This window comes from Cyphomyrmex costatus, unplaced genomic scaffold, assembly GCF_001594065.2.
Source record: "Cyphomyrmex costatus isolate MS0001 unplaced genomic scaffold, Ccosl1.0 scaffold182, whole genome shotgun sequence".
In the NCBI taxonomy this organism is placed as follows: Eukaryota; Metazoa; Arthropoda; class Insecta; order Hymenoptera; family Formicidae; genus Cyphomyrmex; species Cyphomyrmex costatus.
In genome coordinates this window covers 7,223-35,199 of record NW_017275847.1, presented here as the reverse complement: position 1 = coordinate 35,199, position 27,977 = coordinate 7,223, and the positions used below count along the sequence as shown (strand labels likewise).

General features: G+C 30.1%; 1 protein-coding gene across 1 annotated transcript; it reads right to left on the bottom strand.

The window, feature by feature from the left end:
* Nucleotides 1-113: 113 nt before the first annotated feature.
* On the bottom strand, nucleotides 114-27,244 carry LOC108772289 (Regulatory particle non-ATPase 2). The gene is made up of 11 exons (XM_018537796.1): nucleotides 27,211-27,244; nucleotides 26,725-26,842; nucleotides 26,442-26,611; nucleotides 26,158-26,366; nucleotides 25,233-25,706; nucleotides 24,501-24,727; nucleotides 22,601-22,856; nucleotides 22,230-22,418; nucleotides 12,277-12,492; nucleotides 11,473-11,537; nucleotides 114-213 (listed from the first exon to the last, which is right to left on the bottom strand). Exons 1-11 carry the CDS (start codon nucleotides 27,242-27,244, stop codon nucleotides 114-116), a joined length of 2,058 nt encoding a protein of 685 aa, XP_018393298.1.
* Between the last annotated feature and the right edge of the window lie 733 nt (nucleotides 27,245-27,977).

Here is a 27,977-nt window from a genome sequence, read left to right as displayed (position 1 = left end):
TACCTAGTTTTCCCGAAATTAATTTACATACGGTCGCAATTAGCACACTGATTAAAATCAAGATTAATGGATCACAGGTAGCGTACTTTCCTTGGTTCTCGCCGCTTATTACCCTAATTCCCAGTGAATCCTGCCCACTCGATCCAACGTCCTTCTGTAATCCTGACACGAGGCGATCCTTCCGAGGAAAATCTCATAATTTCATAAGTTGACCTAAATTTTCATTTTATTACTTATGTTTCTTTACTTCCTTATTTATGTTACATCTTGAATATATACGATGTATTAATTTATATTTATTAAAATCTAACATTTTTTATATTATCAATTTTTCATATTTTAAGTTTACATGTATATATGTATGTACATATATATAATTATATCTTTTATATTAATTATTTAATTTTTATTTTTCCATCAAGATGGAATAATATATATTAACGAAACACTATATAATAAAATCTTATTTGACGATTGAGTCTTAGTCCATTTGTTTGGATGTTGGAATTTAATCGCTTGTAAATCCTCGAGAGTCGAAGAAAAATATTTTCCAGGCGTTCCAAGCTTTATTAGATGAACACGAAGTGTACGTCGGATTAAACTCAATCGATAATTTCTCAAAGTAATAAAAAGCATTAATCGTATTGAAATTAAATTTTCTTGCGTCAGATTCAATACACCATTATTGAAAAGTTTGTTCGACAAAATAATAAAATCCAATTTATTACTATCTCTCTATTTTTAGTTTAAATGCTGTTATGTAATAGTATCATAATTTTCGTATATCTCATCGCGACTCAACTTTATATATTAAATTCTGCTGGTTTAATTGACAACGGGGAAAAATCAAGTTTATTAAATTATTACATAGTTTTTTAAGATTGGGAGGATTATTAATATTTTTCAGATGGATTGTGTTGAAAATCCGATAGTAACGGCGCGAATTATAATTCTGAAATAAATTAATTTAAAGGAAGAATATTTGTATGTATTAGTTCAACATCTAACTTTGACTGTATTGACGCCTTTTGAATTTAGGTGATGCACTCACATAAATGGTTTTGTTTTCCAACGTTATTGCAAAATTAAGTCTGTCTCAGTCGTAATATATTATACAATTCATGTATGCGTAAATCTGTTGGCAAATTCATGTAAGATAAAAAATTAAATTCTCTGAATCAGTTATAAATAGATTTTTTTTCATTTTAAAGCGTTCGTAAGGCTATATTAGTAACTAAATCTAGTAATTAAACATCCAATGTGTTATATTATATTCGATATGTGATGTAGCAAACGCTAATGTACCATATAATAGCAAATATATCGCATAGGATACATCACGTTTGAAAGGATAAAATGTTTGCTAGATATATGTAAGGTCGGGGCCAATGCAGGCAACAACTTGTCCTGCGATCAATAATAGTGCACACATTCGTACAGATAAATAGCGATCAATTGCAGGCATTGGCCATTGCCATAACCGCGTTAACGATTACATCGCGAATTCCCGGAATTGCGCGTTAATTGGCCACGATTGCACGTTCAATTACTCGCTTTGTCCACATCGTGTACATTCGCTTGCCGATACGCATTGCTTACTGCCACTAACTGCTACACTTGAAATAATACGTAAAGTGTAAGAGAGATACTAGTAATTAATAACTAGTATAAGTATTATCCATTTCCACAATCGCGATTAATATTGCAATAGTGTGATGATTAAAAGGAACGCTTGAGACATATTTCAATAGATAACATCTTCCCAATTAATAATTACAGTAAGAACATCGTTAATTTGACGACTGTAATTATTAAAGCGAACGCATAATACCTAAAAGTTGCTTAATGATTAATAAATTCAACACTCGTACTATTAATTTAATAATTATATAACTGATATGCCATTAAGACAGACGCATAAAGTAACGCATTGTCTGTAAAATATATAAGCTTGCCTCTTAAAAATAAAATTTACTGATTAACGATCCTAAAAAAACGATAGATGCTATCAAGTTAAGAATAAGTATAATCATTAGATAAGAGAAAATACGACAGTCGTCACGCATACAGTCGACAGGTTTAAAAATAACACGTCAATATAACCTTTTTCAATCGATCCAATGTGACATATTTACTTCTATTCCCTTTTTATGTGACATATTTATTTCTATCCACTTCCTAATTTAGTTCTCCTTCCAATAGTCTCCCGTTTTTCCATTTCCATCATAAATTAATCCTCCTCTTTGTTTGTGTTTCCTTGTTGATTTTAATTATTTTCATTCGAATCAGAGCTGTAAAACTGTCTATCAATGACTGCTGTTGTTACTTGCTTCTCTTCCACAGGTGTATTTTAATTTATATTTAGAATTTATTAATTTTTGTTCAAATTATACAAATTCTCAAAATCTTATTTTAATGATATTTATAACAGACATAAATTTCGATAAACTTTTGATACTTGCTAAGGAGAAAATAGAGCATTATTTGCAACTAATGGATACACGTATTGTTCACATAAGCCACTAAATAATAATTATACACTGAATAAGATGACTCGATATGAGTCGAATCGTAAATTTATCATTTAACAAATATACATGTAATTATTTTGTATCTAATAGCATAACAATCCTGTTTGGCTCGTAGTCCTTTCTAATTACTTTGTTTTTTATTTCTATTATTGTGCAATAAATATTGCATAACATTTTATGTATTTCTCTCAAAGAAAAATATCAGTGAACATGATTAATCGACCATTATTCAGTGGCGATGATTACGATTGTCGAGAGAGAGAGAGAGAGAGAGAGAGAGATTACGATAATCCAGTGATTACGAAATGCACGGAATAAATTTATCTCTCCGATATTAATAGTGAAACTCAAAGCGATTGTGAATCACTCGAGCACCTTTTGTAAATATAAAACGTGCCATAAATTTAAATTTAATCTCTAAGGTCTTGGTCTCCTTAAATCATCGCATTATATAAAAATATATTTTCTAAAAAAAATTATAATTATAAGTATTACCTTTATTGTAAATACTCAATCAATTAAATATAGTAATCAACTCAATTAATTGTTATTTTAAAAATCTTATTAAAAACACAATTTTTTGTAAAATTCTAAAATACGCATCAATTTACTTTAATAAATAAAATTAATTTATATTTCATTTTTTCAAGATTTTCTCATTATTTCTTCTTTTTTATAAAATTGAATAAATGTAGAATAAAAAAATCGAATCGAACTTATTGATTAAAAAATAGATAATCATAGTCAACTGTCGCATTCGAGATCAAAGGGAGGTAAAGGGTCAACGAAACATGCAGCGACGAATTGGCGTGGATGCAACAGAAAATGGGACAAGGTTCAAAGGGTTGGAGATTAAACGTGAAAAAAAAGAATGAAAATATGTGACCTGAAATTTGAATGATGAGAATCACTAACCCGTGTATTGTGCAGAAATTAATTATAAAGGATGGACAGAGCAAGAATTAAGCGAGGATCCTCCGAAGAAATGAAAAACAGTGTCAGGGACGAAGCTGGCAAAGTCTGGAGTTCAAGATAAAAAAATTACATGTTCCCGAAAAACCACGAAAAATATAGAAAAATTACTACAATCGTCCAAATCTTTTTTTTTTTTTAGAAAATGAGGAAAGTTGCGAAGCAGCTAGCTACTTTTGTTTTTATATGTATATCATCTTATACATAGGAGACGACCCTGAAGGGAACGCAGAATGGACATCAAAGAGTTGCAACATGAAATAAAATCGCGCTTTCAGTTCGCCGATCTAGGAAGATAAAAGCTATTGATTCTTTCTGTCTCATACGTCCTTCTTTGTTACGTGACACAAAATATTGCGGATAACAGTCTATTCGTTGATTAAAATTTTTAATTAAATTTATATTTAATAGAATTTGAATTTTTCCCGATTTATATAATCAATAAATTATTACATAAAAAATAAATATATGTATATTAAATATATTTCAAATATTATTTCTTACTTCTTACGTTTTTATTTTTGTATCCAGGTAATTTCTAGCCTTAAAAGCAATTGGAATCTTGCGATGTCGTATTTCACGATCAAGTAATAATTCCTCGAAAGAAAAATGCTTCTTCTTTATCGATTAGTTACACTAAGAAAAAATCTCAACTTGAATTGATATTTCAATTAAGAACCTCACTTTTTTTTATAGATTACTCCAAAATAGATCAAGTATTGATCTAATATATAAAAGATAAAGCCTCGAAACAATTTATTAACAAATATCTACCAAAATCTCGGTCATGGCAGTTAAATTGATAATATCTCTGTTCTTGAATTGGTTACCTTCTATTAAAAAATTGACACAATAATTAAAAATAAACTCTTACAGATATCTATACAAGTCTTACGGATACCTGTATATAAATAAAAATTCTTCCATTTGGTAAAGTTAAATCTTATTTTTCTTTTATACAATAAAATAAAACTTTATTTTCTCAATTGAGTAAAATAAAATTCCACTTTTTTTTCAACACAAAAAATTATTGTTCACTTTTTTATTTTTTTATTAAACACTGGAAATACCAAAGTTATTATCAATCCCGTTTCTATTTTTTTAACTCAATATTATATTTCTTTTATGTAAAGAATAGGATTTAAAAATCCTTTTTACTTTTCACACACACACGCACACGCACACGCACACGCACACACACACACACACAATAACTATTTTCTTTCTATTTTTTTTTATATGTAGAATACTTTATTTTATAAAAATATTAACGTATATATTGGACTCTCGATGAACAAACAATCAAATACATTAAAAAAAGGGCGAGTGAGAGTAAATTAATGTCTACGCGGTTGACAATGCGTTAATGTGGAGATGTTTAAATATCCAAAAAATATATATATGTATATTAAAAAATTACAAAATTACAAAATTAAAATCTTTTTTTTTATTTTATAACCTTCTTTAATTATTTTTGTAATAATTCATTCGCTTGGTCCTTCTAGTAAATGTTGATGCTTCTAGTGCTAATAAAATTTGGAAACTGAAGGTTCATAATAAATATTTTGTAAAACTTCCTTTAATATTAAAAATTAAAATACAGCATTTCTTGAAGAAGTTTTTGAAAATAAAAACAAAACAACTAGAAATTTGTTCAAATATATCTTAGTTGAATAGAAATACAAATCTACATACCCCTATTTTTTTCACAGTCCGGAAGAGTCCGGACTGCTCACCACAGCAAAAAAGGAAAAACAAAAACGACATATACACGCAGAGAAGAAAATAATGCACATTTTCTACATCGCGTAAACGAGAATGGTAGATTCTTTCCTCCTTAACAATATTGAACGGTCCAATAAGAGAATGTGATATCTCATAAAATAAAATTTAAAAAGGTTTAAATTGTCTTTCTAGTAACTTGTGTCAGCTCTAATTCGTTCTATAAATTACGTGATAATGAAATAATGCTCTTACATGTGTGAACTATAATAGTTTGAAGACTAACTGAAATGAGGGATCCTTTGCAGAAAAATAAATAAAATCGTGGAATAAAATTTCTTCGCTTCGTTTTATTTTCGAGAAAAATGACTTGAAAGATTAATATCTTTGTATTGTTCTTCTATAATTTTCAGTATATCAACTTTCTAATAAAAGTCTATTTTCTCATAAAAACAACTTTCTGCGGGTTAGTTCACTCTCTCATTGGGCTACTCGATTATATTTCACGTCTTATATCGAGCACGAATAAACTTCTTTGACTTTCATTGACTACCGTCGACGCAATAACGCATTCCTGTGGGACGGAGATATTTCCTCCCTCGTCTCATAAAACTGCAAGCCTTGTAATGTGAGACAGCGCTGCGCCTCGGGATATGAGTTAAGAAAGGATTATTCCTAGTCGATTTAAAGTAAAAATAGACTGCAAAAAAACCATTAAATCTTTTTAGTCTCCAATGAAAGCTAGGAATATTAATCTGGAGTTTAAATTAAATTCAAAATTGGAAAAACTTATTTATATAATCGAACATAAAGGTATCAAAAAATTAGATTTATCTTCTTAAGAAATTTAAGTTCAATTAAAAACTAAAAAGGTTAATAACTTTAAATGAAATAAGTTTAAATTACAAAATTATAAAAAATAATTTCAAGAAAAATAATATAAATATAGTTTGGTGAATGCCTTCTTTACGAACCGACACAGATTATTGGTGCGCAAATAATTTTTTATTCCTTTAAAAATTCGAGAGTAAACGTTTCGGGTAAATAATTTTAGCCTCTTAAGCGTTTAGTTAGTTATCATTACAGTCATAAAAAATTGCAACATTGTTACCACATTGTTATAAAAAGTAACTGTGAAAGAGAAGAGTAACTTAAAAGTAACTCTTCCATTCCATGGTCAAATCTGTTTTTTTTTAATGAAATGATATGTTTTTTTACTTACATTCTGATAGAGCATTTTAAGACGAATACAATGACCTATAATTGAAGGTCATTCAAGGTTACACAAGGTCAATAATGGATAATAATTGAATGTAATGGAAAATAAATTGTTTCAAGGTATTCTTCGAATAATTTCGTGTCTTCTCTTCTTGTTGGTATACCGCTAATCGAATAAGTGTATCACGGTATGTAAATAAACATTGAAGGTCTGTTTAAACAAGGTTAACTGTAATTAAAAATAAATTGTTTGAAGGCATTTTTAGAATATTACACTAATTTAATTATTTGCGTATTTACCGTTACAAAAAGTGTTCAAAATGATCCTGAACATCGACGCATTTTCTGAAACGTGTCGACACAGTAGTTCGATAGTGTTGCGTTTCAAATCTGAAGAAAATTCGGCGCGCAATTAAGAATCTACAAACGTAGTAAATAAATTCACAAGTAATTATATATAGAAGCATCTGAGATCTAGTTTAACCGTTACGGCATTTTCTCATCGGTATTCATTTGGTTTATTTTTTAATTCATTTGTATTTCAATTTTTTAATCGTTTGAAAGTGTTCGATGTTTTTTACAAAATCTATTATGATAGTCTTGTTGTTATGAGGTGGTAAGCAGAAATTTTCGCCTAGATGTAGTAAAGCCTCTTTCGGAATATTAATTTGTCTGAATCTGGCTGAAGTTAACGAACGAACTATCGTTATGTTGTAGAATATTGAATTTAAAGTTTGAATAATTATCGGAAGCCAACAGTCTCACATCAAAAATCATATGCCAATTCTTTTATTCTTGAATTAAATATAAAAATATAATAAAGAAAGAACAGTTTAGCCGATTAATAAATATTACAAGTATGTATGTATATTGTATATTTAAACCGAATAAATTAAATTAAAAGAATTATTTCATTATTCTTAAATGAAAAAATTTTTAAATTCTTTAAAAAATGTAAGTCTAATTTTACAAATTGTTAGATTAAATTAATTAAACATTAAAAATAAAGAAGAATAGTAATTATAATTAAACTAATTATAGCAAAATTAAATATTTCATCACTAGAATCATTAGAATTTATCAATATCAGGGTTTTTTTCCTCAAAATCATACATAATCTACTTATAACACCAATAAAAATTAGAAAGAAATGTTTAATAATATCACATATTTTGCGTGTGTGAAGTTGGCATCTCATCTTTTGGCACCGCAAGTTTTCACACAAGTACCATTGGCACCCGCAATAGTTCTATAGTTCCTGATAGGTTTTAGGACCAGTACCGCTGATTTATTTAAAAAAAATAGCACTTGAAAATTTGAGGTGCTAACTTCCCGTGGCACCGCAAGATTCGAGAAAGTCGATTTTTTTTACGGAATCTTACAGTACTTGAAGAGTACTAGAGTTCCTGATAGAATGTAACAATAGTACCGGCCAGTAAATATTAAAAAAAAAAATTTTAAAAAAGGAGCTAGCACGACAAGTTTTAAAAAAAATAATTTTCTTTGCGCTATTTTTTAGTACTCGAAGAGTACTATAGTTCTTGATAAGTTTTAGTGACACTACCGACTATTTTAATATATATAAACGATCTTTTAATCTGAGAGTTGGCACCGCACGTCAAGAGTAAAGTACCTCTAAACGGCCAGTACTGGCCGACTTTTCGGCTTTTTCCGACAGTACTACAATAGTTCCGAAGAAATATGCAAGTGTCGACCCGAGTACTCTTCGTTTAATATGTTTAAATAATTTTTTAAGTTTTTCGCTGGCACCGCACGTCAAGAGTAAAGTACCCCTAAACGGCCAGTACTGGAAGAGTACTCGGGTCGACACTTGCATATTTCTTCGTTACTCTCGTAGTACTGTCGAAAAAAGCCGAAAAGTCGGCCAGTGCTGGCCGTTTAGGGGTACTTTACTCTTGACGTGCGGTGCCAGCGAAAAACTTAAAAAATTATTTAAACATATTAAACGAAGAGTACTCGGGTCGACACTTGCATATTTCTTCGGAACTATTGTAGTACTGTTGGAAAAAGTCGAAAAGTCGGCCAGTACTGGCCGTTTAGGGGTACTTTACTCTTGACGTGCGGTGCCCGCGAAAAACTTAAAAAATTATTTAAACATATTAAACGAAGAGTACTCGGGTCGACACTTGCATATTTCTTCGGAACTATTGTAGTACTGTCGGGAAAAGCCGAAAAGTCGGCCAGTACTGGCCGTTTAGAGATACTTTACTCTTGACGTGCGGTGCCAACTCTCAGATTAAAAGATCGTTTATATATATTAAAATAGTCGGTAGTGTCACTAAAACTTATCAAGAACTATAGTACTCTTCGAGTACTAAAAAATAGCGCAAAGAAAATGAATTTTTTTAAAACTTGTGGTGCTAGCTCCTTTTTAAAAATTTTTTTTTAATATTTACTGGCTATTACATTCTATCAGGAACTCTAGTACTCTTCAAGTACTGTAAGATTCCGTAAAAAAAAATCGACTTTCTCGAATCTTGCGGTGCCACGGGAAGTTAGCACCTTAAATTTTCAAGTGGTATTTTTTTTAGGTAAATCAGCGGTACTGGTCCTAAAACCTATCAGGAACTATAGAACTATTGCGGGTGCCAATGATACTTGTGTGAAAACTTGCGGTGCCAAAAGATGAGGTGCCAACTTCACACACGCACATATTTTTTCATTACATTTAAAAACAAAAACATTATGAACAGTTTCAACTGAAAGAAAAGTTGTATTCTCAGATCCAAGTTTGAACTTATAAATAATAACCCTCCCCTTGAAGTTGCAATCTGAATATGGAGAAATGGAACGTGGTACCGTTTGCGGTGTATAACTTATTCAATAGATCAGTCTCTCTATTCACCGTGGCTAGCGAGAAAGAGTAAATACATATGATCTCAAAAGAAAAGAAATGAGAAACATGCAAGAGAAACGAGAAAGCAGACTGAAGTGAGAGAAGAATAATAAAAACACATTTCATCCGAAATTAATATGGAAAGCTGCAAAGTACATAAACTGATAAACGTGATCTATATACGGTATTATCTGTACAATATTCTATAGATTCCCGCGTTCCTTTATTCACGAATTCCTTGGTTCATTTCCTGACTTCACGTCGAAGAAAACACGAGACGTCTTACATTCTTTGATATGTAAAATCTAGAAGACTTTGCATTCACGGACTGATAACGAAACGTTTGTCATTCAAGGAGAAACTTACTTAATGTTGAAACCTGTATGTAAATCCGTCTCGTTTCTTAAAACGTATTTTCAATTCTTCGAATATCTTCAGATTTTGACATTTCAAAGAGAAAATATTTTCTCTTTGAAATGGGGCGGAACCTACTGTATTCACGCGTACACTTTACAACATAAAGCGACATGGAAGTTGTGAGCTCATTCGCAGAAGAAGAGGTGGAGTAATATTTAATACGCATAATATTAACTATTGATAGTATACAATAGTCCAGACTATTAGTCTGAATATCTCAAAAATTATAAGAGTCCGCCACCTAGTTGTTAAGACAAGCTGTTCAGAATCATGATCTTGACAATATATGTCAAGGTCAAGGTCATCGGAGCTAGGTCCCCTAAAGTGAACAATTATCATAACATCTATTTTACACAATTCATTTCTTGCAAATTGTTCATTTAATACATCCTTGATTAAAAAAAAAAAATTAAGTAGCAAAATTATGTTCTTTAGTCATCTTGAAAAAAATTTTAGTAAAACTAAAATTCAACAGAATTTTAATTCAAAGCTTTGTTAAAAAGATACACAAAATGTGAAAAACTAAAACGATACGTTCAGAAAGAAATACTATGGAAAGGCTGTGTCCAAATTACGTGTCGGTAATTAAAAGAATGTCCGGTGGTAATATGAACACGCGCTATCCTCTAGATAGTAAAATAATTTGTGTAGCGTTTTACATTATTCACACCATATATTATCACGAAACTTGCAAGTTGCATGCAAACAATATCTCACGCTATCTCTCTAAATAAAAAAGCGAATTACTTTCGTTTATTTACTCGGATTTGTGTACCACGTTTTGATCGCAGTCTTATCGACCGAAATGTTCCAAAATATTTCTGCAATCGATAGCGATAAATTCGTTAGAACAACCAGCTATTATAAATACATTAATATACTCGTAATTGTACTCTTATAATGTCAATGAAGAAACTTTCAACACTTTATATTGTAGTATAAACTCGCACGAAAAGAACAATTTTGCGAAAGTATCAAAAAATTCAGCTAGATACAGATTCGAAAACAATTTTGTTGGACCATCAAAATAGTTACGTAGAAATCTCAAGCTTAACAAGCAGTACTGCACAAAGTTTTGACATTCTAGCAACTAGTTTGAACATTCTGTATAATAATTTTAATAATCCACACAAAACTATTTTCAAATTCATACTTAGCTAAACTTTTAAATACTTCAGAAAAATTGTTACTTCTGCACACTTCCGCAGTGTCTTTGAAATTGCTTAATTGCTATTTATTTTAACATTTTGATAAATTATTATTCCAGTCAACTGATCATCTTTCCAGTATTTATCAATCAATGTTAATAAAAAAAAAAAAAAGATTAAAAATTAATTTTTTACACGTCAAACACACAAAATGAATATTCGATACATTCCTTGTTTAATATTAAATTAATCACTAAACAAGGATTAGCATAAATATTTAAATCTTGTGGGAATTGATAATAAAAATTAATGTCTAATAAATCAAATTTGTTCGTATTTAATGCTCGATCGATGTATTTAAAAATAAGTTTACGTTTCTTTTCACATTCCTTTTTTATGTAAAATCACAATAGAAAAGTTAAAGCTTTGTCATTTTTGAGCTTTGGATGAATTAATACCATTGCACAAGCACACAAATGTGATTTCGGTCGACACGGCTCTAAAAGAGGTCGAAAGTCGCGAAGTCCATAAACGTGCGGAATTTTCACATTCTTCGGTTGCGTCGAATCTACTTTGTGGAATTGGGTAACTTTACAAAGGTACTCACCGGAACAGCAGGAAGCCCAGACCTGTAACCGCGGCTCGTCGAACGTCATCGTTAACATCAGAGACCTGTTACAACAAAAAGAGATCGCGGATTCAATATTTCACCAGAAATTCAATCTGCTTTCTCTTTTGATTTGAAATCGGCAGAAAACCATTTGTTTTTCGAATTCAATCAAAATTAGTATATAAAATCGAAAAAATTTATTCCAATTTATACACAGGGTGTACAAATGTGAATAAGTGTCAAATATTCCAGAGACGTATATTCCCATCGACCAAGTATAATATTTAAAAAAGATCACATGTCTAAAAACGCTTTTGAGGTAAGAGGAATTTTATTGTTTAACAGTATCAATTAAAACAATTGAAAATTAAACATTACTAGATCCATGTTTAGATGAACTTTTTTCAATGTTTAATCGGAAATAAATTTCTTAGAATTTTGATACTTTCACTCTGTATATGCAACGTAAGCAATAATTTAAAGTGTTTCTCAAAGGTTTCTCATCTTTTATCTAAACAGTATAAATAATATAACACGTGATACCTTTATCTAGAACCGATCTTAAAAGAAAACGCGCTCAAAAATATTTGAATACATTACTGTATGCACAAAAAATCATTAATAAAATAATAAAATAAAATCTATGTAAAATATTAAAGTAGATAACAACAAAATTAGAATATATAGATTAGAAATAACAAGAATCAAATAAATTTTTTTTTAAATAAAGAAAAATAAAATACTAATTAAATTGTTAAAAATATAAAATCTACGAAGTGTATATGTATTGAATACACTTACGGCAACGTGCAGGAGTTTGCGAATGGCCTGATTGTTTCCAGTGCCACAATAGGCCATCGCTAGAGTGTACATGCCGCTTCTACGCAGGATCGGATCCTTGTCGGCGCACAGAGATGTCACCAGGGGATCGGCCTCCTCGAGACGACCGTACATTGTAAAGGCGATGCCGACCGCCAAACCACGTAAAATCTTCTCATGTTGCGTCTCTTGGGCATACTAAGAAAGCAAAAGCCTCTCGTTAGAAACTCGATAATCAGATAAATCTCAAATCAGAAATATCTTCTCTTTACATTATCCTCAATAAACACAGAGAAGAAACTGAACAGTATTTTTCCTGTCTCGCATTAACGTCCGATGGCTGCGTGCCCATAAGTACACAGTTGTATCATGTAGTATTTATTTTAGGAGTTAGAAATTATTTTATTAATCAAAATAAAATAATATGATAAGTGTTTATACTTAAGTATGTTTATGTTTAAAAATTTTGCTTTGTTAACAAATTATTCTTATTCAGTTATCTAAATTAAAATTTAATTTTGATATTCTAAGATAGAAAATTTAAACACACACGCACATGCACACGCACGCACACACGAAATAGTTGCAAATTAATATTTTTCAATTCTCGTGCAAAAAAATGTTTCATCTCCGAGAGAAAACTTTCTCTCACAAATGTAAATTCTTTTTTAGTTTTTGAAAGTTTTATTCCGTCGAGTTATACACTTTTAAAGTTGAATGATCAGCATTTATTTCGCATAGATTTGCAATTAATGCAGGTTACTTTTGGCAGAAGATCGAGATATACCTTTGTGTTTATTTAATCACAGCAGCTAGGATACATTATGGAACCCGTAATAGGTAATTCGATTAAACCGACCGACTAGTAGCAAGTTATGATTCGTTTAGCATCGACCTGCTACTGCTTGCCGCGGTGGTCGGCAGCGACGAAAGTTAAAGCTCGTTTCAACCGCGTGCAAAACTACTTTCAGCAAAAAAAATATAGAAACTAAAATGCGATCACGGTTTTGGGAGACATGGAGAGAAAAACTTTACAGATTAATGTGCGAATAGCGTGAGAAAAAACACAGCAAGATTGTGTCTTTATTGACCATTCCTAAAGAAAATAGAATCTTTATCTAAATCGTTTAACATTAAAGAAACACATACTAGTTTTTTTAAAAACATGTAATTCAATTATAAAAAATTATAATAAAATCTTTTAAGGAGGTTCTCCAATCTTAAAAAAGTGGAGGGGATGTCGTATAACTTCTCTTATCTTTTGACATAGAAGCACACAGGATATAGAAAATATCATTGCCATCTTTTAAGAAATAAATAATAAATAAAATTTAAGCAATAAATCTATAATTTGTTATTAAAAAATATATTTTATTATGAAAATATATATTCGTGTAAAAAATGCTGAAGAAAAATAATTATTTAATCTGATAGAAACATGGCAACAGAATACTTATTCAGTAGTTGTGGTAACACTAAAGAGAATAAAGAACAGAACTATATCTAATCAAGCAAAAATGTCGCAAAAAGATATAAAGATCGGTTTATTACCGAAAAATAATGCTAAAAAGAAAGCGATGGAAAAAGAAGAAAGTGACTTATTTTCCGTGAAAGAATGATTAATCGATTATAGAGATTGTGTCACGTTATATGATTTCATATAAATTTTACATAAAGATGATGTGGTAAAATTTCAATTTTTTATTTTAAAATGTTCTTTAAACTCCATTACTTTATATGAATATAGTTTTTCAATTTGCTTGTATTTCATTTTCGAATAAATTACTTAAAACCCTCTATCTCATAAGAATGTAAGGTATTTTAGAAAATTATTTAAAGGAAACTATACGGTAAACAAATTTTTTTTAATTCAAGAATGCCTCTATTTTTATAACAAACTTATTCTCCAAATTTGATCAAATTCCTATATTTTGTCAAATGATCTCTTTAAAACAATATTTGATATCAAAATTAACATACAACTTTCAATGAAATATTCAGCATTAAAATACTTTAAATAATTTAAAATTACATTTCAGATTATCTTTTAATCTTTCAATCATCACGATTATTGTAAAATCATAAGCTGTCATTCCAGTAAATATTAACATCCAACTGTAATCATCAAAGATATTAATTGGATTAATTAATAATCTCTTTTCGAAACGACACATGTACTAATTGATACTTATTAATCGATATCATCTTATCAAACACACAGTGTAAATATTTGTCAGCAAGCTATAAAAGAATCGTCAATGAAATGACGACGGAAAATTTAACGGATCTTATTAACCGTGAAGATGACTTCGCCAGCGATTGCAATTTGTGTGTGACCAATAATTATTCTCAAATTTCATCGTTGTGAATTCATAAAAAAATATTTCTTAATGTTGTATACATATATACATTAATTTTTTTACATATTTATAAAAAAATATTATACATAATTGCTCATTCGCGGAGAAAAATATTCTTTCTCGCATCTTCGTATGTTAAAAAATAATTATTCCTCGTACACACTGGAAAAAATTACTAAATCTAAATACATTTTTTTTTCACCATAGCTAAATATTTAGTCAGTAACGAAATTAAAGTTAAAATAAATTATTCTTGTACCCTAAATAAATATATGTTTACATTTCGTAAATATAGTTATGCTCATTGTTAGTTACAGTAAGTTAAACTAAAATTAAAGTTAATTTTACATTGATGGAATCAGATCTTAATATTCAAATAAATATTTATTAAAATTTAGTAATTTTTTCAGTACAGTTACTATTAATAATAGAAAGTTTATACCTGACTCTATAAAAAAGATATATTCTCTTCAATTTTGCATAAATCTATAACGCATTTAATTTTATCTTGAAAAATCATTTTAGATTCATGTACTTTTGCCTGCAGTATATCCTATTTTATTGGCGTTCGCATTACATTCAAATTACACGCTCTTCGCCGATGAACGTGGGATGTTATACATAATCGACACCAACGAATCAGTACTTACACAAGCAGAATATGAGGAGATCAGCAATGTCGCCTTTCAAACTCAATTTCTGTTATACACTCGGTAAATATGTCTAAAATGCTGATGAAAAAATGCAACAAAGATTCTAATGTAAAACCGATTCTTCTCCTTAGAAATAATCGAAAAGTCGGAGAGCCACTGATCATTAATGATAATGACAGTGTGGAAAAAAGTTCTTGGAATCCTACTCATCCTACTCGTATTATCACTCATGGATGGCGAGGAAACATAGAAGCTAAATCTGCTTGTACCTTGATTCGAGACGGTAGGATGCTATCAATCTTAATAGCTTAAATACTTGAATTCTTACTGTTTCCAAGATTGATCAATCTATAAGAGGAATATATTTTTGTTATTAAACGAACATATGAATCCTAGAAGAAAATAAAAAAAAAGTAATAACAAAATAACTTTAGTTTTAAAAACTAAAATTTTTTGTTATTAGTTTTATTTTATTCGAAAATTTTCCAAATTCAATTATATGTTTCTAATCTATATAAAACTATTTAAAAAACAAAAATAAAATATTATCGTTAAATTTATCGCTTCCGAATTTTGTCAGATATATAAAACACAGGTTAAATATATTTTTTTCAGAAAACGCTATTTTTTAAATTATTCCCTGCGCACAATAATCAGAACCTATATGTTACAGTTACGAATTATAATATAATCTTCTGCCTCTTTACTTTTCAGCTTTAAATTTCTAAATTCTTAACCTTTGTAAATTCTTTAAATTTAATTTTCTCTGATTTCCTGATTCCTTAATACAAAATCTCTTTTATTTCTTTCTGCTCGTTACTTTCAATTATTTGATCCTTCTGGATTCCTTAAATTCTCAAATATAATTTGAATTTCTGAACTCCCAGATTCCACGCGTCGTTCTAGTGCTCCGTGTTTTGGGAACTAATTTCTACGTTATTAATATTTTTTCTTTGTTATTCTCAGCTTATCTTAGCATTGGCGATTATAACGTTATTCTGATCGACTGGAGCAAGGCAGCTGGATCTTTCTGGTACTGGAAAGTCGTGAGGAGTGTGCCAATAGTAGCGGAACGCGTGACACAATTAATAGATTTTCTACAGAGCCAAGCTGGTTTAGATCCTGCCAAGACTAAAGTAGTAGGACATTCTCTGGGAGGGCACGTCGTTAGTCTCGCCGCTCGTAATGCAAATGGCGATATCGCTGAGGCGGTGGGTAAGTCCAATAAATATCATTTACAAGAAAAAAAAGTTTTAAAATAAATAATAATATAATTAAGATCTTTTAAAACCTTTAAAAAAATTAAAAAAAAAAAAACATTAATTTTCTTTAAAAAAAAAAAAAAAAAAAAAAGAAAAAACTGTAAAAGCAAAATAATGACAACAACAATAAATGAAAACAAAACAAAGAAGTTTTTCAAAATATTGGCTTTCTCTGTTAATTCTTGCTAAAAATCTCTCGATTCGAGAAACGATAAAATAGAATTCAATTTGCAGCTTTAGATCCCGCAAAACCTTTGTTCGACTCGAAAGGACCGGGAGAAAGAGTAGATCGATCAGATGCAGCTCGGGTGCAGGTAATTCACACGAGTATTCTAGGTTTGGAAGAACCAATTGGTGATGCAGACTTTTACCCTAATGGTGGTAAAAGCCAGCCGGGATGCGGCATAATTGGTAAATAAAGCTCGCTATCAAATGCTGAAATCAACATCACTTACTCATTGATTAACGCGTTAATTAATTTACAGCACTCGCATGCGCGCACTCGCGGTCTTACGAGTACTACGCTGAGTCCATTTTGAATCCCACGGGTTTTCGCGTCGGAAAGGTGTTCATGGGTGGACCATTCCTCGATCCAAAGTGAATACAACGTCATCATAATATAAATAGTCACTTTTGAAATGCACAGCATCATCCATTATCCACTCGTGCAAGTTGGCCGAGAAGTTAATTGATTCATTTATTATTTGTAACATTTTCAGCGCATGTGGAGAATATATTCTGGAGACTGCCGAAAAATCGCCGTTCGGACTCGGATAATGGAGCAATAGACACTATTGTTATTTATTTTTAAATTATATTATATATATATAACCTTAAATTATATATAATATATATCCTTAAATTATACAATATATAACAACATATATGATATAAAATAATAAATTTTTTACAAACATTTAGAATCCTTTTGAATGATTTAACATGGAATAATTAACATTTTATTCATGATTCAATACATAGTTAGTTTCCCTCCAAAAATGTTTAATAAAACTCATTTATATAAAAAATAATAAAATTTTCAAATAATATTTTATACCAAAGCAAATATATTTACAATAAATTGTATGTAAAATTTAAAAAAAAATTCAATATCAAACATTTTAAGATAACTAAAATTACACACATTTCAGATTACAAATATTTTAATCAAGATTATCATCAATTGCAAGTTATATTTTCTGTAAATATACAAGATATCCCAAAATTCGCGAATTAAAATATCATAGTAAAAAAGTCTTCAAAGAATAAGTTATCAAAGCATTTATCATTTATCCTTCCAAGCAGTAATTTTTGAGGCATAAATGTTAAAAACTATTACTCGGAACGTTAAGTGGAGAACACTTTATACCTTAGTGTTTATGAATTCTACATTACCAATTCTACATTACGTTTAAACTACCCTGTTTAACTGTAATCTATAATTGGTTTCCAACTTTTAAAAGGCTTCATTTAACTGTAATCTATAATAATTGACTGTTTTAACCTTATGTTTATACAAAAAATACTGCTCGGAACAATGAATGGTCAATTCTTTCATAACTTATTTTTTCGAGAACCTTCTTGCTGTATTTTGATTCGTGAATTTTAGAACATCCTGTATGTTAACATCCAATTATAATCATAAAACGTCTTGGAATAATTAATCTTCTTTTGAAATAACACGTACACGGTAATTGATTCTTGTTAATCATTGTCTTATCAAATACATTGTGTGAAATATCCGTTGATAACTTTAGAAAAGAATCGTTCACAAAACGAAATTCTTCAACGGATGGTGTCGACTACTCCAGGAGATGACTTCGTCAACAATTGCAATCCGTATGTAAAAAATTATTTTTAAAACTGATTAAATAATAAAATATCATATAATAATTACAAGGCTCATATGAATAAATCCAAAAGAAACGATAAAATGCCAATGTGAGCCGACACTAGTTGTCAGTGTGTATTCTTTGTATATAAAATTGTATTCAATAATAAACAATAAAAACATATTTACGTAAATAAAAACGTACAATAAAATTTTCGAGAAAAACAAATGTCAAGATTTTAGAATTTGTAATAATGAAAGAAAAATTATCTTTAGAGTGCATACAAATCTACAATGTATTTAATTCCATGTTCGTAAAATATTTTAAATTAACAAATGCCTTCTATTTGTAGTATATCCCTCTTTATTGGCATCTATTGCGACAAATTTTAACTACGCGAACGATATCAACAATAATAGGACACTAATTGTGAACGATATCAACGAATCTGAATTCGTATTTAAAAAAATCAAAACAATCTACAAAGACGTACAAAAAACCACCTTCCATTTGTACACTCGGTAAGTATAGTATATCTTAAATACTATGCCGCAATATCGTATCATTAATTATATTTCCACATTAAACTCTTCCTCTTTAGAAATAATCCAATAATTGGACAACAACTATTCATCGATGATCTACATAGGATCAAGAAGAGTTTTTGGAATCCTAATCATCCTACTCGACTGATCATTCATGGATGGAAAGGAAACTGCGAGTCAACTGTTTGCACAGAGATTCGAGACGGTATTGAATCATTATTTGTAAATCTTAATTGCATGTGAATCTTTTCCCCCCCCCCCCCCCCCCCCCCCCTCTCTCTCTCTCTCTCTCTCTCTATCTTTTATATTTTTTATCTTTTAAATTTATCTCATTTAATTTTCAAATAAGCAACTTAATTTTCATATTTGATATCATTATATTATATTTAAGTATGAATTATTTTAGTGTCTCGAGTCATGATGATTAATTTATATTTTAACAATGTTATCACGTCAATATCCTTAGCTTATCTCCAAATTGGCGATTACAATATCATCCTAATCGACTGGCGGGCAACAGCTAATCATTTGTATGCAAAGTCCGCGAGAAGTGCGCCATTCGTGTCACAATACATAGCCCTTTTGATAGACTTCCTAGAGAACAATGCAAGTCTCGATCCCAAAAAAACTGCAATAATCGGATATTCTTTGGGAGGGCATATCGCCGGTCTCAGCGCTCGTTTTGCGACTAGCAAGATTAGAGAGGTAGTTGGTAAGTCAAATGATAAGCTTTTGATTCCCTATTTATCTATCTTGATCCTAAATTATATTAAAACGAATTTCTCTGATTTACAGCTTTAGATCCTGCAGGACCTTATTTCGAGTCCAGAGAATCAGAAGAAAGAGTGGACAAGACGGACGCGATTCTAGTACAAGTGATACATACCAGCATAAGATTTATGGGTATAAAATCAGCGATCGGCACTTCCGATTTTTATGTCAATGGCGGCGAGGAGCAACCAGGTTGTGGTCGGATCAGATGGATAGGTAAACAAAGCTTACCAATATCACCCACATAATTAGTTTAAAAAATAAAAAACCATAAACTCCAGTAATTAAGGGGGTAATTATTTTAAAATAATTAATTCCTCCATATTCGTAGGCGATTTAATAGCAATAGCATGCGCACACTTCAGAGCTCTTGAGTACTACATCGAATCCGTCCTGAATCCTAGAAGCTTCCGCGCCGGAAAGGTGTTCATGGGTGGATCATCCCTCGATCCAAAGTGAGTCTTAATATAAACATTTTTTTTCTTTTCAAACAAAGCATGATCCACCTATGTAAGCTAACTGAAACGTTAATTAATTCATCGTTTGTGTCACTTACAGTGCATGTGGAGTATATATTCTAGAGACTGCCGACAAACCACCATTTGCACTCGGTTAACAATATGAATAATAAAACAATAAGCACTATTGTTTATTTAATGTTTTAAAATTATACTCATAGCACATAAGCTTATAGCACTATTGCTGCAATATTTGTAATGTTAGTGCAATTATTGCTGAGATATCGTAAATGCTGCTGCAATATTGCTAGAATAATCTATGCTGCACGGGTATATGTTTTAAAGAATTACGAATACTTTGAATCTCTTTGAATGTTGATAAAATGATAAATATTTCCCTCATGATTCAATACAGTTTCAAGATACTTCCCACTTAGTTGATCTTCAATTATTACTATATTATCATTGTTATCAACAGGAAAACTCAATCATGATATTAAATATCAGAACATTTAAAATTATCAAAACAAAACAATTTATAAAGCAAAACAAGTTAAAAAGAAAAAAGCTCTATAGAAATAGCTAAAAAAAATCTATTTTTTTCCCAAATCTTTTGCCAAATTTGCCTCCACTTTCTTTTTTTACCGATGTTGAATTTTTAAAATAAAATTTTGACGTGATAAATCTCTCTCTCTCTCTCTCTCCCCCCCCCCTCTTTCTCTCTCAAATCTATTTCTCTCTTCATTCACAAATAGCAAATTTTAAATAAATACTTAAAATAGTAAATTCAATACAATAGTTAATAATGGACTCCTCCCCCCCCCCCCCTTATATTTCTATAAAACGAAAAAAATTAAAATCGGCCAAATAGGAGTCAACGCGGTAAGATGTGCACAAATTAATAGAATAAATATTTACTAAGACATACGTAATTACATCAACAATTGAAATTTCCATAATTAAATCGTTTAATATATCCGGACGTTTCGGCTATACATTTTAGCCATCCTCAGCAGAACATTACTACATTCTAGGTAAAAACCGAATTTATGTATCCTGTACAAATGTGAAGGAACCACATTATGTTCAAGACAACATTTGATAAATCAAACATGAATTTTATTGTTATAAATAGATCTTTGATATTTAATCCAGTTCTTAAAAAAATTCACATATACACACTGCCAAAAATATAAAAAATATAATTAAATAAAAATATAAAAAATAAATTTAAAAAAGACGTAAAGTAAAATCGCTTCATTTTCAGCCAAGCGTAAATTCAATAAATAATTAATAATGGACTTCTTATATTTCTATAAAACGCAGAAAATTAAAATCGGCCAAATAGGAATCAGCGCGATAAGATGTACAAATTAATAGAGTAAATATTTACTAACAATAATACGTAATTACATCAACAATTGAAATTTCCATAATTAAGAAATATAAAGAGTCCATTATTAATTACCGTATTAAATTTACGCTTGGCAGAAAATGAAGCGGTTTCATTTTACGTCTATTTTCAATTATATTTTTTATATTTTTGGAAGTGTATATGTGACTCTTTTTAAGAACTGGATTACATATCAAAGATCTATTTATAACAATAAAATTCGTGTTACAGATTTATCAAATGTTGTCTTAAACATAATGTGGTTCCTCCACATTTGTACAGGTTATATAAATTCAGTCCTTACCTAGAATGTAGTAATGTTCTGCTGAGGATGGCTAAACTGTATAGACGAAACGTCCGGATATATTAAACATCGATTTAATTATGGAACTTTCAATTGTCGATTTAATTACGTATTATATGTCTTAGTAAATATCTATTTTATTTATTTGCGCACGTCTTACCACGCTGACTCCTATTTAGCTGATTTTAATTTTCGTCGTTTTATTAAAATAGTAAGTAATAAGAAGTACATCTTTTAAACACTTATTATTAGTATATATAATAATATATTAATAAATATTACTACAAAAATGTTATCTAAATATAAAAAAAATAACGCAAAGGATAAAAACGCTATAAAATTATGCACTAAACTTACCGCAACCATATCTTCGATTGCCTGCGTTGATTTAGATCCCAGCATAACCATTCCCATAGCGATTCCAGCCGCTTCACCAGTCACGGCATCATCTTGATATAAATTGAATTTTAATTGTTCATAAACGTCTTGTCTATGCGAACCCATTGCAGCTAATCCAAGACCGAGGCAGCCACCATGACGAACCATCTGGAACAAGTTCCAAATAATAAATCGCATGAAATTTAATTATTGTACATATTTTGTTAATAAAAGATCTAGTTATATTATTATATACAATTTTACAAATATTTCATGAAAAATAATCAATTATGTATACAAAAATTTAGAAATTTAACGTAAGAAAATGTTCCAAAATAAGTATCAAATACCTCGTTTTGGGCATCTTTCAATTGACCTAGGAGGTAATCTGTGATAGCGGCTCCATGATTAGCATGTATAAGTCCCAAAGCATATAAACCACCACCTTCAGAGTATCCGGCACCAGCGGCACCAGAATCTCTCGGTAAATAAGACTGCATCAAGGCTAAAGCTTCTTGCTCATGACCTCGATGAATAACTCCTAAAGAAGCCGTCGCAGTCAACTTCGCCCAATTAGTAGCACGAGCCAACCATTCCAAATTATCCCTAAAATATAACAAATAAGAATTTCAAAAATTTAAAAATTCTGCAAAAATTTACTTCATATTTTCAATGATTCATTTTGCAATATTTTTAAGATAAAAAATTATAACAAATCAAATTTCTAAAAATTTAAAAACAGTAACATTAAATATTTTATGTATGGTACTATATTCCTATTTAAAAATAAAATTAAATAATTAAACGGTCTAAATCGAGCTAAATGGATTTAATAATTATATTTAGAGGAATAATTTACAATATAAAAAACTAACTAACAAAAAATGTCGTACGTTTCAGGTCCTTCTTCAGCGATTATTACAGATGTTTGAGTCGTCGGATTGATAATAATAAGCGTTATAGACATGCTAATATCTCAATCATAGTTCGGATTGATTTTCCTGTTCTCAATGCAAGTGTACTGTCTGCAGTCAGATAATTAGTTATCGTTAATAAAGATAGTCAATGAGATAAAATAAATTAAAATGAATAATTTAGTCAAAGATAATATTGAATATGATAAATGAATAATTAAATTAAGAATAATACGTCAAGTTTGATGAAAATTGAATATAATAACTTACAAAGCATGTGAGACAGTACCGTCATTACAAGTTCGTCCGATCGCGAGTTGAATGCAGATAAAACGCAAAAATATAATAACGGAAACTCTAAGCACTAATTTGATTGACATTCATTTGTTTGTGTTAGACTCTGTTTTAACAAATAATAATAAGATTCATCTAGATCGTCCGTGTCTTTTTGTGATGCCATTTTTTTGTTTTTTAATATGCAACATTTCTGAAATTCTTCTTTCATAATAGTTGGTTTCAGTATCTGGATTTGTAACTCCTTCCCAATCAAAATTATTTTAATCTATGGTCTAAAATGACGGTATGTCAAGAAGAGTCCGTTATTATATTTTTGCGTTTTATCATTGTAATCAATATAGTATAAAAAAACCTATATATTCATACAATATACATTGGTTTTTTTATATATTGATTAATTTGTTAGAGTCGTTAAACTTGATATTTTATTAATATTTTAAGTTTTTCAAATTTTAATTATCATTGTAATATCTGCATTCAACACGATCGGACGAACTTGTAATGATGGTACTGTCTCACATGCCTTTGTAAGTTATTATATTCAATTTTCATCAAACTTGACATATTATTCTTAATTTAATTATTCATTTCTCAAATTCATCTTTGACTAAATTATTCATTTTAATTTATTTTATCTCATTGACTATCTTTATTAACGACAACTAATTATCTAACTCCAGACAATACACTTGCATTGAGAACAGGAAAATCAATCCGAACTATAATTGAGATATCAGCATGTCTGTAACACTTATAAGAATATTATCAATCCAACGACGCAAATATCTGTAATAATCGCTGAAGAATTACCTGTGAGTCCCGAAACGTACGATATTTTTTGCTAGTTAGTTTTTTATATTGTAAATTATTCTTCTAATTATGATTATTAAATCCATTTAGCTCGATTTAAACCATTTAATTATTTAATTTGCATTGCAAAAAACGAACGAAATTTATTAAAAAATAAAAGTTAAATTAAAAAAACGTTAAATATAAAAAATTAAAAATGCCTAAAAAAGTTCTAAAAATAGGTGCATACCTCAAAAATTGATCGCTAGTTGTCCCAGAATGCATGAAAGCATTCGCAATGACAGTAGCAGTGTGGCAAATTGAAACTCGTATGGCATCCTTGGTGTTTTTCAGGATCAACATATCGGTGTGATTGCTGCGAATCAGGAATTGCAAATGTAAATCGATAGATACCTCGCCGCCCAAAATACTGGACAGAGCATCTACTCGCTCTTGTTGTTCTCTCTCTTCCGCATTCTAGAAAAAAATAAAACATTTTAAATTAATATTCATGAATGTGTGTGTATTATATTAGTATACTTATTAACATAATACAATTATAATTAATACCAAAAAATGCTAATAAACAGACATAATGTCATTTAGTCATTTATAATGACAATTTCATTTTAACATCTTAATTTTATCTATTAAGAGACTAACAAACACACACATAGTAAAAGAGTATTCGCTCTTTTGTGCCAAACATTTGGGTACAAATCCACTCACAAAGAGATGGATACGGCACATAATACATTTCAATTTGTATTTCATAATTTTTGCCATTCCTTGTCAGAATAAATATAAGATTTTATTTGAGTATTATCTCTCAGAAAAAAAGTAATAGCAAACAACAGTACTTTGTCATGACTTCTAATTTGGAACCAGCGTTGAAATTATAGATATCAAAATATCAACAAATGTATGCAAAATACATGTCATCACATCTCTAACAAGAGACTTAAAAAACAAACACACTCACCAAACTTTCGACACTACGTTGAGCCTTTTCTTCTCCGGCAGGAGCAACAGTTTTCTCATCAACGTCCATATTCGTGGACTCTGCACTAGCTTCAGTGGTTTTGGCAGATGTAGTAGCAGATGGTTTAACCACCGGTTTAACCATCAATGCACCCGGAATGGGTGCAGTGGTTCGCAGAGCTTGTAAAACACGACCGAGAAACTGTTGGGTTGCTGACTCATACAGATCGAAGGCAATCTGATAGGCCATCAATACGCAGTCGTGTGAACCCTTGCTTAATCGGTCCAGAAGCTCAGCCACAGCTAGTGGATCGTCCAGGAAGATTAAGTACTGACACATGTTGACATAATCGGGAGTGTCAAGGTTTCGATAGAGACTGACCAAACAGCGGAGTACGGTATTGCGAAATCCACGATTCTGAATCAGGCTCATAGCCACTTGGAAGGCATATGATAACATTCCACTCACGTCGTCCTGAAAGAAAAGGAATTTCATGTTTTACGTATGAATTTAATATCAAACAAATGATTTCACAAATTGTAAATAAATTAGTATAGATTGAATAAAATAACAAAATTATTACAAATTTGGATAGCTCCATGTAAAAATGGTTCAGTTATAATCAATATAATAATTAATAATATTATATAACAACCACAGACGCTCATATTAGCATTATATATATTTATTTTAGGCTCATAAAGTTATTTTTATATAAATTTATTTTAAAAATTCAGAACTGGCATTTTATTTATATTTATATAGTTTTTTTTTATAAAATTTTATACTACCATTCACATTTTATCATTAAATGTAATATTTTGTATATTATGAATTCTTTTACTATTTTATTTTATAATTTTTTTAAGTAGAATAAATGTGATACACCTTGTATATAAAAGAAACTCAATAACAAAATACTTACGGACTGCATAATGGCCGCTTCAAATATATCCATCCTGTGTGTTTCCAGGGCAAGACCTAGAGCTTGACGATATTGATTATCATCTAGGCAGCGTTGGAACATTCTATTCACTATTCCCTCCAGTCTAGGATCAATGCCCTTACTACCTGGTGGAAGTTTTCCTTCTGCCTCTAAGACACGTTGCTGAGTATAATAATCAATACACTTGGCTGAAAAATTTAATAATTAAAAATTAATAGCTTGAAATTAATAGCTTGATTAAATACTGATAATAATTTATATACCAATAGTAGTATCAACATATTCATTTCGAGCATTAACGTCAAATAACTCTCCTGCTCCAAGAGCATAAGTCAGCGAATCCTCAAAACTCCCCAAATGATAATATACTTTGCTAGCAACTAGAGCAGCCAACTCATGTTGTTGGAATGACTTATCTTCATGAAGGATCTCACTATAAATAGGGTATCCATTTAGAATATAAAAATTAACAAACAAGAAACACTAACGCTAAATAAAATCAGTAACAATATAGGTAAATATTTTGTGCTTTAGTACAATACATACATTTTTTCTATAGCTTCAGATATCTCAGGCCAAAATTCGTCGACTATCATATCTAATTTTTTCAAGGCAAAGACTTTCAATTCAGGCATCGGCTCCTCCAACAAGGAGATTATACCAGCTATAAAATTTTCAATTATATTTGAAATAAAAATTATTACCACAAAATTTATATACTATAATAAACATTATGTATTACAAATATACAAAAAATAATAAAATATTAAATAATGTAATTGTATATACTGTATTAAATAATATTAAATAATAAATTTTTATTCTGATCGATAAAATTTGAGAAATTCATTTCGTAATTTTATTTTAATATTACGCCAAAAATGGCTTCGAAATTATCGAAAAGATTTCAAGGTTAAGTTTCGCAAGAATTGCAAATCATTGTGCGAAAATTCGTGCAAACACGATAAAATTCTCACAAGATTCACGAAAGATGAGTACGATTTGAGTATAGAAGATTATTCAACAAATTACCTGCTGAAGTAATATTCATTCTGCTGATTTTCATCGAATGACAGCAAATTACCCAAACTATGAACCCGAACCGAAGCTGAACACAATATACAGTAGCGCAACTCTCCTGATTTTATGAAGTCCAAAATGGAATGCGCATGTTCGAAATGAGTAAATTCCCTAACACAGACCTAGGGAATGCGTTCCGAGTTAACGCATGAATAGAGACCCTCTAATCAGAGTCGCGAAATAACGTTTCCAATTTTGATTGGTGCTGACATTTTTCAGCAACAACCGGAAATAGTCATGGCGTCAAATTTAAGTCGACCTACATTCGCTGCCCATATTGCTCTTTTTTCAGGATTACAAGGAAAGACTTTCATAATATAACCCTTTTTTGCAGAATTATTGCAGTCTGGTGAGGAACAACCAGTCATTTTAGAAAATATAATTTTATGAAATACAGTATTAATATAAATAATATAATAATGTCATTTCTTTCTGATAACTGTATTTAGATTCACATGTATTAGGTGTTAATGTATCACAATCATAGTCTTTTCATTGCAACTGCGATGGTGCTCGTACGTGCAATAGTATTATATTTAATCGCTACTTCCGGTTTTTGCTGAAAAATGGTATCGCCGACCTAACCTTATTGACGTTATTTCGCGACTCTGATTAGAGGGACTCTACTCATGAATAGTGTTCCTATAATAAGAGTTAAGGTTGATTTATACTGGCCGTAAACTGTTAACTTATGCCGTAATCTGTAAAAATTGACCAAT